Raw genomic sequence first — 18,896 nt, 5'->3', positions numbered from 1 at the left:
GGTATTAAAACACTGACGTGGTTTCCAAATGCAACTAAAAGCCATGTTGCTGTAGTGCTTCAGTTAAGACCTAACGAATTGGTTCTGTATCCCAGCAATGAAGCCACATAGTATGTTCAAACAGGTCCCACTTTGCTCAATTTGTGGAACTTCTAGCATCAGTTGCCACAGAACATTTTCTCTTACCACCCTCTGGTAGATATCCCAATTAGGAGCCATGCTGAGAAGTATTAAACACACTATTGGGTGGTGAATCATTACACTGTGATTGATGCTAGCAGTTCCAACAGCGGCCACCCTAATGTCATTATGATGCAGAAAGAATGTAGCTTGGAATGGTGAAACATCATTATATCTAGCAATCATGCATCCAATGTGAAAGCAGCAAAATTAGACCATCCAGACACGGTAGGGGTCTCTACATACTCAGATACTCCCTAGGAATGCAGAAAAATGTAAGATAGTAACTTAACCAAAATGGAAAGAAAAACTCAGCCTGATACAGACTGAATACCTTTAAGAGCGTGGAATGTTGAGAATCAGTTAAAGTAAAGAGGGATGACGGGTTAGTCTACTCAAATTGGAGAGCTTACAGAATCCCTGAGGAATGGGAGGAGTTTCCGAGTTGTTCCTTGCTCTCAGGATTCCTCACAGGTACTCAGCATGGGACCTCTCTGAGACTTGAACTTAACCCCTTGTTAAGGAAAAACCTGATTTCTATGTGTAAATTCTTACACAGAAGAGAAAATATTTTTGTATGAGAAAAGTCTTGTATTTGATATACAAGAAGATAAATTAGCGATAAGTAAGTGAAGTCCAGGAGATCAAGTCCAACTTGCAAAGACTTTTCATCAGGCCTATCCCAAGGTGAAACAGAGGAAAAAAGGAACTTAATCCCACTTCACGGGAAGATTAGGCAGAGCTTTGCCCTTATTGTTTAACGCAGCTGCTTATTCCCTTCAAAAGCCACACAGATTTCCAGGACGTGCTCTGTCAAAACCTTGCTTGCAGATCATAGAGCCTTTTGCCCCTGACTCAGTTGTGAGAGACTGATTTACTTTTCTAAGTCTGGCATTTATTCATGTTTCTCCAGACAGACTGAATCAGTGGGTGCAGCAAGTGTTGCTGGCCTTCAGGCATTGCTCAGTTGAAAATATGGTCCTGTTAAAAAATTAGTTGCCATCAGGACCATACCGACAAAGCCTGACAAATTGAAACGAAAACAAGGAGTTGGATCCAGTGATGCATAAGTGGAAAGGAAAATGTTCTCAGCGTAATTCCACTTGAGCAAACAATAGGGCAAAAGCTGCAGCGACACACAGCAACTCCAGTATATTTTTTTACAAAACAACAATGTGCATGTGGAGCAATGAAATGTACAGACTGTTTGTATGATTTCATTTGCTCTTGAAATATCAGGAAAAATACCTTGCGCTATGTCTTGCACACATAACAAGGTTAATGGGGCTACAATCACTTTCACTTTGAGCAAGCAGACAGCAAGGATTAATTTTAGAACCCCCATTAGGACTGCTGAATGTGCAGAAATCTTCCAGGGGACGCAACCCAGTGTACACACTGTACATTTATTTTGAGATAACATAATGGGAACATATTACTGGAACAAAAGCAAAGGTCTTTCCCTTACTAGCTCTTTACAGTTACACGTACCACACAACACAACCTGTTTAAACATAAAAAGCAAGATACATACTCCACACAATATAGATTATTCCTAAATTCATAAGAGTCATAACCAGACATACCTGGTTCTACTGGTTCAACTGGTTCATATGTATTTTCTTCTACATCTGTGTCGTATTCATGAGTACCTGAAAATTAAGACATTGTTCATATTTAGCCACAAGAAGCCATTAGTACCATCACTATGTTCAAAGCAGGAATTTGACTTGATTTGACTAACATCAAAGCCACTCAGGGAAGAAAGTTAATTTTAAAGAAAACTAGACATGTATGGTAGTCTCACAACTGCTTCTCCCTGCAACACCATCCTACCCGACTGAAGCCATGAAAAGAACATAATATTTCTTTTAACATCCCTGAACTGACATACTAAATGGATATTGAAGAGTAATGCATAATTAGTTTGCCATAGGAATTAACAAATGCATACAGATTCTGTCCTCACACATTTTGAAGTACAATGTGTTTTGTGCAGATCAGTGACCTTCAAAGATTTCAAGCTAGCATGCTATTTATAACACCAGCCTCCAACATGAGGCCAAATTTTAATTTTTTACTTGTTATGTTCTTCTCTTCTTCCCTCCTTTTTTGCCTGCTATGCTACTTTTTGGGTTTGTAGAGCCTTCAAGCCCAGTGAGGAAGGAGCGGCACCACCTTCAGTTTTTTCTTCCTGCCTTCTTGAGAGTTCAGGGCTTCTGAAGAGCTCCCTTTTTTATCTTTGAGTTCTTAGGCTTTTCTTTCTTCATGTGTCTCTTCCCTATCTTATACCTCTAAGCTATCAAAAACGTTCTTATCCTCTCTCTGTTTTTTCTCTGCTCAGAAACCTGCAATTGTGCTGAATGGGGGAAGAGGATGCCTTTTCTGTGCCCTAGGCTTAGAGGCTTGGATGGAGCAGCTTACTAATATGCAGTGGGAGATCAAAAGACCTCAGCAGCCAGCCTTCTCTCCTTCTCCCTAACTTCCCCTTCTTCCCAAACAGTAGGCTCTGCAGAGATGCAAAATACTTTGTCTCTAGCCAAGTTGTTCTTCCAAGTAAGCACTCCATGGACCACCAAGTCATCCTATTCTTCCCAGAGACAAATGGAGGATTCCTTCACCATATTCTCCAGGGACTCAGACCACGACTTGGGCAGGGAGGTGGAAGAATTGTCAGATGTGAAGGACTCCCCCCCACACACACACACAGATGCAACATTCTAATTGATTTTTCAGTGTCAGAACTTCTTTCATGTCTCTGTAAAGCCCTTAAAAATGTTCAGACTCTTGGTCTTAAGCTGAGCAACTCCCTGACCCAAAAAACAATTATGATGACAAAGGGGACTCTGTCTGATGTGAGGAACTAGGAGCAGTGTTCCTTTTCCTTCTTTTTTTCTCTTCCAAAATTAAAGATTGGGCCATGCAGTCATTCAGGCTCCACATAGGCCATTCCAGAAGGCTGTTCTCTTTCTCCCCTAAGGCCAACTGGCTCCTTTTGAGTCCCTGTGGTGGACCGCCCTGTGGAAAGCCTGGCTTCCAACCTGGACCTGCCCAGAGAGGGCAAGGATCATTAAACAATGCCACTGATTGCAAAAGCGATGCCGTGCTCCTTAGAGCCCATGAAATAATGGCTTTATCTATAAAGGCATCAGTGGTCACTTCCCTCATAGCAAGGGCCTCTGTCCTCAGGTTCAAAAACAATTGTTCCAGGAGTATCCAGCCTCATTGTTTGTCAGCTAGAGAGAGCAGTATGCTTCATTTGAGATTCCAGTTTGAACTCCATGAGGTTTTCAGTCAGAGCTATGGCCTCAGCAGTCACAACACACAGATTCCTGAACGCGGGGATCATGGAAAGGACAGTACCCAAACCTCTCCGAGTGTCCTCCTCTCTTCAAGTGAGAACTTCCATATTCAACACACCTCAGAAGCAAGACATACCATGAGGTTCATCCAGTTCTGGTTCTCGTACTTCATGGTCACTAGTAGGTTCTAAGTATAGGAAAATAATAATAATAATAACATTTATTGGTACAGTCAATCAGACCAGTAAAAACTATACAACAATAAACCAAGTATAGGAAAAAATACTTGTTTTTGAATACATTAAAAAAGTTCTGGCTGAAAACACCAAAAAGTTTGCAACAAACCAACTTACAAGTTTTCAGACATGACATACACTTGGAGATGCGAGGGCCCAGAAAAAACAAACAAGAAACTGTGTGTGTATGTGTGGGGGGTTTCCCAAAGCTTTTCGGAAGGATAATTTGTGGGGAATGGCAAAAAGAAACTCCTATGAAATATTTTCTCTTTTAGAATGACTAAAATGCTTCTTAAGATAAGTTTTTTCACACTCAAAATGTATTGCATGAACTCTGAGGAAAATGCTGGAGAGCACTGGAAAAAAACCATATGTAATTTTTCTTTCTTTTTGATTGGGAAAACCTTGTCTTACAAAGCTTTTCACGTGTTTCAAATGTACATCATAAAAAAGTCTGAGGACTTTCTTTTAGGGAGCACTAAAATAAAACTCGTACATGGTAGACATATACAATATTTTCATGCTTTTTTGTTTAAATATAAACAATTTTGGCAACAATTAATATGTCATACTGTTTTAATGATAATACATTATTAAAGAGTTCAGTGTTTTCAATGCTAGTTTAGCTTAATACTCAAACATGCTGGCAGTCCTAGCTATTGTAACTTTTGTTTGTCCTACCTTACAGATGACAAAAAATTAAAGACACACGGGCTACAATAGTACACGGTGCAGCAGTTTGCAACTATTCTTCAAGTATTGGGTATACATGCAATTTTTCATACAAAAAATGAAGATGTTTATAGTTTTAAATTCCATTAAAAAAACCAAATATGACAGTTTTATATTCTAAGTCATAAATGATGTGTTTTATGTTGTTCACAAGTAAAATTAATTTAGGTTTGATAGGAAAGTATTTTTCTGAGGTTTCAACATGTTCAGAAAAGTTACAGGCCTTGTAACTCTAGGACCAGAATTTAAAGACTAGGAAGTAGGTCATGGGATTGATGTGCCTTTCCCTGTTCCTCTCCTCTCACATTCAGATTCTTCATTGTTTCATCTATTCTGACCAGAGTTATAGACTCACGTAGAATATACTAGCTAAAACCAGGTTTCCAAAGCACATTTAGGAACATACAGAAAAGTGGGAGGAAGGAGGAGGGATAAAGGAGATGTATGATGCCGCTGTCCTTACATAATCACTTTGATTGCACTGAAACTGGGTCTCAGGTGCAACCTCTTAAAACAGGCTGTTGTGATGTGCCAAGTTTGACTCTTTGGTCTCTTCAAAATGTTTCCTTGGTTGGATAATGACACATGGGTCAATAATAATTAAGAAACTGGCCTAAGGTAAGTTACAAAATCTATGCACAGAACCTACTATGAATGTGGAGAACTGCGCATGCGGGAAGGAATTTAGCAGCCCTTCATTACCCCCTCCGAGGAGAAAGCAATTAAATAGCCCTTAAATGGTGAAAGTTTGATTGGAAAGACAACTAATTGTTGTAAGAAAAGGTCAACATCACTGGGAAGAAAATTTATGGTGAGTGAGCTGTTGTTCGGACTGTCAGTGGTTTTTTTTCTGGCTTATCAGCAGAAGAGGGGGAGGAGGAGTAAGAAAAATGGCCACTAAAAAGGACATTAAAGATATGTCGGCTATTGCGGGCCTGGAGAAAAACTTTAAAAAGGATTATAATGATTTATACGCTGAAGTTAAAAAAACAAACACAGAACTGCTAAAGTTTAAAGAGACAGTCAAAGCGAATGAGAGAAGATCAAAGACCAACAAGAAGAAAATAGCGGAATTAACAAGTAGGCTGGCTGCTTTAAATGACAGACAGAAATGAATAAATTTTTGTTTTCAGGGCTTTACTGAAAATGTGAATGCAAAGGAATTGGAACAAACGTTTGTAACTTGGCTCCAGGATCTGGGGGTGCAAATTCAGCCTAATGATTTGGAAAGAATTCACAGGGCATTGAGACCACGCCCCCCAGTGGGAGCAAACCAGCGTGAAGTAATAGTTGCCTTTGCCAGGGAACAAATGCAGGAGTATGTGTATAAAGCCTTGAGAAAAATCAAAGACCTGAAATTCAAAGAAAATAAAATTGTAGTTCAACAGGACTTTTCAATGGAGACATTGCAGCTGAGAGCAGTAATGAAACCATATGCCCAAAAGCTGTTTGATAGTGGAATAATGCTGTCCTAGGCCTATCCAGCAGTGATTCTGGTGTATAAAGATGGAGTCCTGCACCGAGCCCAACAGAGTCTTTTAAAAAGCTGGAGAAGTTTGGCATAAATGCAGGTAACTTGGAACAGGAGTCCAGGGAATCGATGGAACTACAGAGTGAGGAGGAAGAAGATGAAGAAGAAGAGGAGGAGGAGGAACCAGGACCCAGCCAGACTCAAAGCAGAGCCAAGAGACCAAGACAAGGCAAAACAACGGCTTGAAGTACAAGTATGTTTGGAAAAAAGAGCCAAATAAATACATTGGAATTATGGAGTGCAAACAGAGATAAGCCGAAGAAGAATAAGGAAGATATTAAACTGTTTAAGTGAAACTAATTGTTGACCTTTTGACAGGCAATTACACGGGGCTTAACAAGAATGGTAAAATGTTGTTAAGGGGGGCATAAGGGGGGAACACAGATCTCCATTGAGAAAGAAGATGGGAAGGGGTGAAACCCCTGGTATTTTCAACATCTTCTGAGGGAAGGGGGGTGGGGAGGGGGGAAGGGGAGGGGCAGGAGGGAGGGAGAGGGGAAGGGGGAGGACCAACAAAGGGGGAAAAAAAGGGGCCATGGGCACACCTTAATTTTAAAACTAATAAGGAATGGTAGAGTCAATTAAGTTACTTTCTTTGAATGTAAATGGCTTGACTTCAAATGTAAAAAGGTATAGATTGAAAAATATACTACAGAAACAAGGGATAAAAATATTATGTATCCAGGAAACACATAAAGATAAAAAGGATGCAAAACCTTTGTTAAATATATCCAGATGGCAGACCACAGTGGAGGCAAGGGGGACAAGGAAATCCAGAGGAGTGGCAATACTAACTCATGACAGTATGAGTATAGAGATAATGGAGCAGATAACTGATAGGGAAGGTAGATATGTATTCTTGAAATTTAAAATGAATAGAGAAAAGTTTACAATAGTAAATATATATGCACCAAATAAAGGACAGAGAAAATTTATTGAAGGAATTTTTAGAAAACTACAGAAATTTCAAGAAGGATACTTAATCTTAGCAGGAGACTAATCTGGACCTATTAGATGTAATAGTAGGTCTGAAGAATGGAAAATTGCCAGGACTTGATGGGTACCCAGCTGAATTTTATAAAGAAATGAAAGAACTAATTGCTCCTGAGCTATGCAAATTATGTAATAATATATGCAAAGGGGGAAATACCCCTGAATCTTGGAAAAGCGCAGAGGTAGTCACTATACTAAAAGACCTGAAAGACCCATTAGAGTTAGGCTCTTATCGGCCAATTAGTTTAATGAATCAGGACTACAAAATATTTGCAAAAGTATTAGCGAACCGCTTGGAAAAGATCTGGCCAAATTTGATTAAAGAAGACCAATATGGATTTGTCAAAGGAAGGTATATAGGGCACCCTATTAGAAATGTAATTAATATACTGACTCATAAGGACAGGAGGAACTTTGCAATAGTAAAATTGGATATTTACAAAGCATTCGATTAATATTTAATACAGGTAATGGGAAAGATGGGATTCAGAGGTCCATTTTTGAGAGCAATAGAAGAAATCTATAGAAGAGGGGAAGCAATAATTTGGGTAAATGAGGGGTACTCGGAAGAGATCCCTATACAAAGAGGGGTCAAACTAGGGTGTCCATTGTAACCTATGCTGTTTGCATTGGCAATGGAACCTTTGGCTGATAGAATTCGTAACAGTGTAAGAATACAGGGATATAAGATAGGAAAAGAGGAGGTGAAAATTAATCTGTTCACAGATGATATATTATTGATAATGGAACAACCATTGGCAGGTCTTAAAGAGCTAATGATTATTTTGCAAGATTTCAAGAATATTTCAGGGCTGGGAGTAAACATAAAAAAAATCGGAAATTATGTGGTTCAATGGAATGAAAAAGGAAAAAGAGGAGGTCAGGAAATATACAGGAATGAAAACAGGTGTTAAAAAGATTAAATACTTTGGAGTACAGTTACCAAAGAATATAGAAAGAATGGTAAATATTAATTATAAGGAGATATGGAAAAAAATGAGTAAGAAGATGGAGGAATGGAAGAATAAAAGCTTGAGTATATTAAATAAAATTAGGGCAGCCAAAACATTTATAATATCAAAAATGATGTACTTGTTTCAGACTCTCCCGGTGGAACTAGATTCACGGCAAGTGGGTGCGTGGGATGAAGCTATCAGGAAATGGGTATATGGAGGAAAGAAGGCAAGAGTAATGAAGAAAATTATTTATGCGCCTCAGGAGGAATTGTGATGGGGTCTCCCACAATTACAATAGTATTTTGAAGCATTTCATTTAAAAGCATTGATGGAGATTGAGGGAGCTGAAAATATGAAATGGATAAGAGTAGAGAATGAATTAAATCAAGGTATGCGGAAATATGGGATATTTACAGAAAATTTAAATAAAGCTTTACAATTAACCAAGGGGCCAAATTTGTATTGGAAGAACGAAAATGTAAATTGTAATTATAAAGGTATGGAGATGTAAAATGACCTCCAATGCAATAAAAATATATATATATTTTTAAAAAACCTACTATGAATGTGTACATATGAGACAGGTCTTTAATGTGTGCTAAATTACTTGGGCATGGGGTAAAGTGAACTAACCCAGACACCTATCACTATTCTGAGGACTAACATAGAACACTGAAACTTAGTCATTGCAAAATCCCCAAATGCTAGCGCTTTACCACTTTTGCCTTTAAATACACACATCACTCCAATGAGGGCAATTACAAACCTTTGAAGTACATGTCATTTTCTTGTGTGTATTACTTATTCATATGAAATTTAGTATGCATAGTACTGCAAAGATTCTAGGAAATACTGGGTAGTGGGTACACAAAATATTAAAAATTCACCATTTCTCTGATATATATCAGAAAATAGTGCCCAGGTTGCAGATGCATGAAAAATATGCTTGATACTCTCAATGTGCCAGATACCTTCCTGGTAGGATTCTGGGATTGCTAATATGTCAGGCATTTTATCTTCAAATTCCCTTTCATAGTCCTCCTCTGCCTCAGGAACTTCGAAAGTATCTTCTGGTATTTCATTATTCTCCTCCTGCTGAAACTGTGTTTCTTCATGTTCGTCATCTGTTTCTCCTTTTTAACAAAAATATTGAAAATATGTAAGCAGCATCTGAACACAAAAACAAAACATCTCAACTGCTTGTCTCAGTTATCCTTATTAAAAACAAACATAAATGCAATCCAGCCAAAGTTATGCACTTTTTAGTCCTTTTGATGTCAGAGGGAGAGATTAAAGCACGCACTTACACCTTCAGAGGGAAAGGGTCTTAACTTTAGCTGGGTGGTATCTAAAGTACATACAAGTTATCATGGGATACTTATATCCATTGATATTCTTGGCAACACCGGTGAGAAGAAAAAAAAACCACTAACCACTATTACCATTCTACTTTAGAAAGTTAGCAAGTTAAACTCTAACAATAGTAGAATGCTCAGTAAGATCTGTAAGTAACTATTCACAATCTTTCACAAATCAAAATAACTTCTTGCTCTTTAAGAAGTGGGAGATACAGAAAATGGAAGTTAGATGAACAACTGAAAACTATAAATTCATACCAAGTTGTGAGTTGAGAGCTTCACGCAGCAGAGACTGGATTTCATCTTCAGGTTCTGGTTCAGCACTCCTGTGTTCTACGTTAGTTTACAGAATTCAAAAAAAGTGTAAGGGGAAAAAAGACTGAACTTGAAATAACCAAAAACCAGGAATTTTTTTAAAAACAGATACCTATAAACAAAAGTGAGCATAAGTTTACCATAACTGGACGTATGTTTCTTCTAAAAGTGATGTACTAAACAATCATCAGGGAGGATCAAGCTGTTGAAATGGCCAAGGAGCAAGTTAAGCACTAACTGGGCTGCTTGGCTTGGGTCCAGCCAGTGACAAGCGCTTAGCTTCTCCTGCATTTCAGCTGACCAGATCTGAGCCAAGATGCCTATGGGGCTCAGCTAGGCTTGCTCCTGGCCACCACTAGCCCTGCAAGGCAGTGGCTTACTAGGAACGTTCATGTTAAGGTCAAGGCCCAATTAGGGTTGCCAGGTCCCTCTTCGCCACTGGCGGGAGGTTTTTTGGGTGGAGCCTAAGGAGGGTGGGTTTTGGGGAGGGACTTGCCATAGAGCCCAATTGCCAAAACGGCCATTTTCTCTAGGTATAATGATCTCTATTGGCTGGAGATCAGTTGTCATAGCAGGAGATCTTCAGCTAGTACCTGGAGGTTGGCAACCCTAGGCCCAATCCACCCTAACTTTTATTCAGACAAGGACCAGATAGCAATAAGCGAAAGACTTTTTTTTGGTATTCATTTTACAAACCTAACAGAAACATGATTGATCAAGTATAGAAGAAACTAAAGCAGGTGATTAGTCTAGAGGACTTGCTGGAATCCAACTATCATGCTCTATTCATAACTTGCATAGAATCAGCTGTTGAATAATTTGGATTCTTGAGAGACTTTGCTTTCCTTTTTACATAAATAGGCCTGAAAATGAGCAGGCTTGGTTTGTACAAAAGCACAAACAGGCAGAACGTTTATGTTATAGGCTTGGAATATTTCATTCATGCAAGACTACATTAGATTCTAATACCAAGGGATGAGTCTCTGTTCTTTTTCTACAAGCCTCCATATACGCTACGATCTAGAGAACTGAATACTTAGCTGTAAATGCACAACAGATCATGTAACTTTAAAAACTTACAATAAAAAGCAGAAGTCCTGCATGCCACATAAAATGGCGGTTTTGAAACAATAGGGATTTTCAGAGGCAGATTATAATGTAGGATGGTGCTTATTATTTGGAAGAAAAAAGTGCCAAAGTGCATTTCATGCACAAAGGCCATTCATACACATAATTAGGCTCTCTGCATAGTACCTGTGGTTTCACATTCTAGCATTAGACCAGACCACAGAAAATCAGGTTAAAGTAGATGCAGTGCTGGCAGCTTTCCATATGTACCTGCTCGTGCACAATGTTCCTTACAATCCTTTAAGCTTTGGAAAAAAGAATCATTCTAGCCCTCATGGTTATAGAGATATATTTGAAAATATGAGGACCAGGTATGTGTATTCATCAGATTCTGGAAGGAGAGATCTTCCGTTCTCTTGTAGACTACGTACATTTTCCTCATGGTCTTTTGTCAAGTTCCCTACTAATGCCACCTCTACTGATTCCATGATCTTTATAATCTTTAATGACCTTTAAATGCACTGCTTAAATTTAAAAACAAAAATCTAAATTTAACAATTCTTTTAACTTTGAGAGTTTGAAGAGATAAATTGGGCTGCAAATTAAGGTGTAAGATTAGGTGCTTTAAAAACCTTTTGATTAAGAAAACACTGCCAAGTTAAATGCTGGCCTTTAAAACTATATATAATTAAAATACACATACTTCTAAACACTGCAGATGGCAAGCACCATCTTGGAAGAGACATCACTTCTTCTACCACACATAGGAACAAATGTCTCCTCTAAGATGATCTGCTACATGCATGTCATCTAAAAACAAAGTATGCCTATTCATTTTTACTTGTATGCCAATTTAATCAATCAATTTGGTGTTCATCCTAATAGATGACCAAAGTTTTCATAATGCAGAAGAAAAGAGTGCAATGTACAGCATGTGACTTCAAAGAGTGACCAGGTATACTCTACTGTCTCAAATAATTTGCATATATCTTTGTAGAACAAATGATGTCTACATAACAATGAACTGAAACATCAGTGCATACTCAATCACTTGCATGCATAAATAGCAGGAAGACATCAAGCATCAGGAAACTTGTTAAAGGTGCAACACACACCTACAATTTGAAAACTGAACCCACTTCATTACTGAAAATACCTACTTCTTTTTACAATATTCCAACCCTGAAAGGAATGAAAATAATTCAGTGCATCACTATGGTGAAGATAAGGGAATTGTTAAAGTTGATATTATAAAAACCTTTTCTGCTCAAGGCTATAGCTGTATGAGCCGAAATAGATAGATAGATAGATAGATAGATAGATAGATAGATAGATAGATAGATAGATAGATATTATAAAACACATCTATTGAAGGTACTTCATTGTATTTCAGACTGAGTTATTGGATAGATTCAGCTCATGGTAGAGTAAGCAATGCTGAATGGATAACTGGTTATAATAGTATTTTAATAAATATGCATCCAAATAAGATTATGTGTGTGTAAAGTGCCGTAAAGTTACAGTCAATTTATGGCAACCCCTTTTGGGGTTTTCATGGCAAGAGACTAACAGAGGTGGTTTCCCAGTGCCTTCCTCTGCACAGCAACCCTTGTATTCCTTGGTGGTCTCCCATCCAAATACTAACCAGGGGTGACCCTGCTTAGCTTCTGAGATCTGATGAGATCAGGCTAGCCTGGGCCATCCAGGTCAGGGCAAATAAGATTATAATAGCCACCCAATGATGCAGAAATTTTACATCTGAACTGACACACAGTGGGTTTTTTTAAAGCCTTTGACATGATTCACTCTTATGGTATCTGACTCTATGGAAGATGTATTGGGAATGACACCCATGTATGTATGCGTGCATATGAAGCACTTACAAAAATTCATGAACAAAGGGCTGCAAAACAGACCAGTTAGTTCATGTCATGAAGCAGCCTCTAATCCTTGGCCTTGCACACCCCCGCCTTTCCTCACATAAGCACAGAGCTACAAGTGAAGTCTTCCTAGGAAGTCTCCACTCCAAGTCAAAATTATCGTGAAATCTCAAAGTAGGTTCCTGACCAAACTGGCAGCTGTTTCTTCTGCAGTAACCTGGACTCTAAACAAGGATTAAAGAATGGTTTAGAATTCCAATTACTGGGAAAGAAGCATTTTCCATTTTAAGGCTCTTCAATTTGGTGCCTTACCACATTGGAATTAGATCGAAAACTCCTTTAACAAGCAAGTCTTTAATTGGGGATCCATGTGCGAGGGAAAGGCATCGTGCATGTCAAAGGAGTTGAAGCTCATTTACCTAATGAACAAATTGTGTTTTGTTGATGACATATGAACATAGAAGACATACGATGACATAGATTGCTTCTGTTCACTGATCTTTCATGAAACACCCACAGATTCACATTTGACAATGTGCGCATCTGTAGGTGACTGGAATCATTTTGAAAGCATTCTTATGGCAGTAAAGATCACACCGAAATGTTTTCACACATTTGGGAACACCTCATTCCGATTACAGCAAACCAAGGATATAGTATAGCAGAATTTTTTTTTAGTATAGATCAGACATTATAATGTTCTGCACTCAGAATAAGCAAGTGAAAGAATGTGATTTTTCTGTTTATTTTGTGGGACGACTTACCTGCTCTAATGTGTGGCTGATCTGCAGGCTGCTGAATCACCTCTTCCGCATCTCCTGGTGTTGTGTGTTCAAGGACAGATCTTTCTTTGAGTCCTGCATTGTTCAGTTATAAAGTTAAGTTTAGCCTTTTGGGTACTTCGTTGTGATTTGGCTAGATATCAGTAAGAGAATAAGGCCCTTAAGTAGGAAACACCCATCTATGCAGATACTGGATCTTCTTGGTGAGGTAATGCTCCACACCAAACGGTATTTTAAATTCCCAAATTTAAAAAGCAGTTTTCTACAGGAACTGCTTGAAGGGAAACAGCCTCTTTAAAAGGCATACAGTAATTTAGTATATGTGTTTTGTTTCTAAAGAAGTGGCTATACAAAACAGAGGAATTCAAAATACAGCTTGTAGGCCTGGAGGAGGACTGCTTCTGGGGAAACATTTCCAAATAAGGCCAGTGGATGCCTGTAGATGCTTATGAACTGTTTTTAACATATCAATAAGTAGTACTATTACTATAGAAAGCCACTCTAAATATCTATTGGGCTGTTGTGTGAAACAGAAGGTCCACCTATTTTCCCTATTATCTGTCTCTGTAGTATGTGCCTAATCTATCCCCCCTCTCCTTTCCCCTTTTTGTCACTCTTGCCTGCTCTCCACCATAAATCAAGTAGTGAGAAGTATTTTCAAGGAGTGACATGTACAAGTTTATAATCTTGGTGTACAAGCTATTAGAAGCTTATTCACTGAAGCAAATGAGAGGTACAAAAAAGCATGTCCAGAATTTCCTGACTGCGTGCCAGAGAATAAAGCAAGGTATGTTGTGATTTTTACTCCTCCTCCTATTATTCTTCTAGAACAGGTACAATTAAAGAGGTGGTCACAATTAGCACTCTCAGGAAATGTCAAGAAAGAGAATTTGTTTGCTATTTTCTTCAGTGTCCCACTTCATACGAGAATGTGTGCAAGTGCTTGATTTCAGTAATAAGCTGACAGAATCTCTGTATGCTCAATTGCAAAATAAATGGACACTAATTTTTCAGAACAGGTCTGATTAATTAAATTGACAAAAATGTATTAAATACACAAACTACATCAAATGTTCCATGTGCTGAATGTAACATCAAATGGTATGGAAACCCAATATGTGTGATTGTGATCTATCATTTCTAGACATAAAGGTGGTTGTTATATAGAACAATGTTACATCCAATGCATGAACGCCAGGGTAAGCAGGTGGGCCTCACAGCACATTAAGTTCATCTGGATACACAAATAAGCCAGTGGTTCTTTTTTGGGGGAAAGAACCATGGCAGATGCAATTACGTTTCAGGGATACTTTTACAGTTCCACACAATGAATATTTTATGAACATGGATTGGTCCAGTGTATAAGGATGCATACCAAAAGTACCAATCATTTTTTTTAAGAAAATGTGATTATTATTTTTAGACTAGTGTTGCTAATGTTATAGTGAATTATTTAAAAAGTAACCAGTTATTTATCAGTACAGGTTGAGTATTCCTTACCCAAAATACTTTGGACCAGAAGTGTTCCATATTTTGGATTTTTACATATTTTGGAATATTTGCATATACAAAATGAGATATCTTGGGGATGGGACCCAACCCTAAACATGAAATCCTTTTATGTTTTATATACACCTTTTACACATAGTCTGAAGGTTAATTTTATTTTTAACAGTTTTGTGCGTATGGGCATTGTGGGGAACCAACCATTGGTGCAACTGGCCTGCACAAGTGCCATTTTATTACCCTTTGTGGGCTCTCAAAAAGTTTTTGATTTTGTAGCCTTTTGGATATCAGAATTCTGGATAATGGATAATCAACCTGTACTCACTGTTGATGCACAGTTTAGTACTGACTGCATCCAAGAGTGGGTATCTGTACATTGCCAGGAAATCTCATCCCCAACCCCAATCTCTTTGACTGATCTCCCCTTACAATGAAATGTCATTCTGGACACAAAGGTTGATTTCAAATGAAAATTAAAAACCTAGTGCTTCATATTGATGTTAGGAAGACATATTTTCTAATTATTCTACATTTTACTCCATCCCTCATTTCTCTGCCACTGATCTCTATGCAACTATACAAAGTGTCATAACTCATGTTAGTTAGAAATGTTTCTCAGGATCATGTTGGAGGCTGTGTTTTGTTTTTATTTGCCAAAAGCTGTACCTTCTACCCATACACAGTACATCTCAATTTAGGACCAGTAAACATCATGAACTGCAGTCATCAATCTTCAATGCTTGCACTGATTGCAGTCCCACCTATTCCTGCTTCTCCTTATATTTTCCAGGTTATTGTTGCATAATGCCTTCTCCCATGCAGTCTCTCCCCTTTAGTGATTTTCTTTGTTAAATAGCCAAATGGATATTTAACGGTATTTTAAGTCTTTGTGGAGATTATTCATTGTCAAACATGGATTTAAAACTAGGATAAGTGTAATAGTGCATCCCATTTCCCACAGGACAGGAAGCAAAAACCATGGTTCTAGGAAAATAAGTTCCTGTTAGTATAACTCAAAGTCAATATCGCAATTAGCATTATAACCATAATTGTTATATTCCTGTTTACTGGTTCGCTTATTTCTTTATGCTCATTGTTATTCCATGGATTTAATTTCTCGATAATAAGCAGAGATCTCGTTTACTTCATCCTGAAAAATGCTATGCATCTTAATGAAATATTTAACGACTAGTATAGCACAACAGAACTGGTCCCATGCTCTATTCGATTTCCCCCTCCCCCCAATGCTTGTAATTTAGCATGAAACAAATACTACTCTCAAGTATTTCAAACCTTTCCTTTATTAGCCTTAAGTGTGAGATAAGGTACCAAAAAAAGATTAGTTAACTAATCTCAGTACAATAAGAATGTAGAAGAGTTAATGATCAGATACAGTATGTACAAACTGGAATTTCATCGTAGTGAACACATAAAATATACTGAGGCTATTCCTGCAAAAGCTTTGTAATTTTTGTTTATTCCAACCAACTCACAAAAAATTCTCCTTGTGGTGCTCAATTTTATTATGACCAATAGTTCTCTTGCTATCAATTCAAGAATGGAAAATATTATCACTTCACTCTTTTTCTCTTCTCCTCTCCCTTTGCAGAACTCTCAGATGCTTTAGAGGGGTTCTTAGCTATTTTTTTTGTATCTTTATCTTTGCTGCTACGTAATTCCTTTGCTGTTCCTTTATTTTTGACACTTTTGTCTGGCCCAGATCTTTCCTTTTCAGCTTTTTTATCTTTCTTGGCTTTGTCAGCAGCTTTTTTATCCTTTTTGTCCAAGTCATCAACTTTTCTCTTCAATTTCTTCTTTTCTTCATCTTTGCTTTCCTTCTTTAATTCTTGCTTCTCTTTCCTTGCAGGTTCTTTGATCTCTTTTGCTTTTCATTTTTTTCCCATTAAAAAAGGGGGAAATGTTTGTTAAGGAACATACATTAAGAGACCCAGTTTCAGCAAGCCAAATGCATACCGCCGTTCCAACTCCAGACCAAACTCATATTTTCATTTCCAAAGAACTCAACCACACAGTATTAGTAATGCCTGAAGAACTGTGTTAAATACTAGCATACTTTGAAGTGCTAAAAACATTCTGAAGATAGATCTGATTGTTTTTATGCCACATTTGAAACTTTTCAAACTGTAAGCACTGGTTTGTAAAGTTACTCAACAAGCGGCTGATCAAAAAGTAAAACTATTTAAAAACCACATACTGTCTGATGAAATATTTAGTTGAATAGTTCTGTTCTCATGAAGTTTCATTAGAAATTGTTGAACAGAAATGGACATGTCTAAAAATGTGCAGGTCTTCTTTTCTTACAAAGAGATCTAGCAAATGGGCATAACATTAATGTATTATACATCACAAAATTTGATAGTTTACAGGGTGTCTTAGAAGCTTTATTAGAAAGACACGGAAGTACACTAATCCTATTTTTCTCCCCATCCTCCTAGAATGTTCTGTTCATGTAAACTGCAGGTATACATCTGCAAATAACAGAAGCATACTACTCATAAGCAAGCACCACAAGCTGGGCTATTTACTCATAAGTAGAGCCCATACATGGAAAAGATTCCAGCCAGCCACCTGAAACAAAGCTCTCCAGGATCTGTGTCATTTGTAAGTACCATTATTCATGCTTGAATGAGTAAGAGCACAGGCTATATGAATGCAGTGAAACAGGAAGTACACTCATAAGAAAAGCATCTAAGACCTACTCAAAATCCAGAGACCACCAATTGAGAATTTAGTAGACATGGGAAAATTTTATTTCCTTTTGGCTTTCTCTATCACCCCAAAATAGCTTCATTTCATCTCCTGACATCTGCTCTACTATTTAAGGTATTTTTAGAATGTTCTAGATTTATGAGTAGAGGGAAATGAAGAGAGTACTGCATCTACATAGGGATTTTTCTTCAGGCTGAATACAGTATATTCCTGTATTTCAGGGGAGCTTCCAACATCATCATGCTCTTTTTGAGCATGACATATGGGGCTGCCGTGGCTTTACCCCTCAAGATGGAGCAAAGGATACACCTCCTTTACTGGAACTGCAGGATGGCTGCAGGCAGAGGCTCCATTTAGAAGCTGTGCTCACAGCCAATCTGGGAAAGGGGGAGGGATTAAACTCTTCCTTCGAAATAGTAAAGCACTGGTTTTTCACCTCAGTCCTTCAGTAGGCTTTTTCTTTTTTCATTCACAGCTGAGTGGTGACTCAGCTGTGAAAGTGGGATTACTGATCTGCAGAAAAGACCAGCAAGATTGGCATTACATCAGTGCTTCTGCAACATGACAGAGGGGTGGGGCGGGCAATAAAGGAGTGAGTGGCATGTGGGTGGGGTATCTGGACCTCATCCCTGCCCACCTCCACCCTGCTCATTAATAAAGTCTCAAGATCCCCTGTTAATCTCATACTTTTACCATCCCATGCAGAGACAGCCTGTATCCAGTTTACACACTTTTAAAGCATACTTTGTAAGATATGAGGACAAAATTATTCACAAAGTTACTTGGATAACTGATTAAGGACTGTGGTCTTTACTATTGTGAATCACTTGGTGTAAAAGTAGGATCCTACCATGTAATTCTGCATAATTTTATGTCTCATGTTAATACTTATTCTTTGCTTCAATTCTGTTTTTAGAGTTCTGGTTGGTTCTACAAGCCTAATCCTATTGCATTGTTTATTGACTGTCCCATCCTGTTGATTGTATTGACTCATTCTGTGTAATCCACCTTGAGTTCCAATGAGAAAGGCAGGCTATAAACAACTTAAATATAAATCAAAATCCAGTGAGCAACTGGCCCTGTAAATGTACTGAACAGACTATTTCATTTGTTTGTTTTTCTATTGTAGAAGAAGCCCCCTCTGCAAATTCAAGAACCCTGTTGAAGGTAATACCTGGACATATTTTTTCTTGCAAACTGGAAATACTATGTCCGAATAAGACAGACAAAAAGTTCTTGTAAACACGCATTCTTAATAAAATTACTTGGGAGATGGGAGAAAAGGAGGTGTATATCTCTATAATTTTTAAAAGCTCAAAGAACATAT

The 18,896-nt window shown here is 38.0% G+C and overlaps 1 protein-coding gene across 1 annotated transcript in view; it reads right to left on the bottom strand.

The window, feature by feature from the left end:
• The window catches only part of ASPH (aspartate beta-hydroxylase), a 124,475-nt gene that overhangs the window by 65,381 nt on the left and 40,198 nt on the right, over positions 1-18,896 (bottom strand). Inside the window, exons 5-10 of the mRNA XM_056854910.1 lie at positions 16,512-16,724; positions 13,316-13,408; positions 9,547-9,621; positions 8,902-9,063; positions 3,619-3,669; positions 1,767-1,832 (exon numbers count right to left, since the gene is read on the bottom strand). Coding sequence (XP_056710888.1) covers positions 1,767-1,832; positions 3,619-3,669; positions 8,902-9,063; positions 9,547-9,621; positions 13,316-13,408; positions 16,512-16,724 — 660 coding nt within the window. The remainder of the gene's footprint in view (positions 1-1,766; positions 1,833-3,618; positions 3,670-8,901; positions 9,064-9,546; positions 9,622-13,315; positions 13,409-16,511; positions 16,725-18,896) is intronic.

Source organism: Euleptes europaea, chromosome 8 (genome assembly GCF_029931775.1).
Source record: "Euleptes europaea isolate rEulEur1 chromosome 8, rEulEur1.hap1, whole genome shotgun sequence".
NCBI classification, from domain to species: Eukaryota; Metazoa; Chordata; class Lepidosauria; order Squamata; family Sphaerodactylidae; genus Euleptes; species Euleptes europaea.
This window is presented reverse-complemented; position numbering and strand designations above follow the sequence as displayed.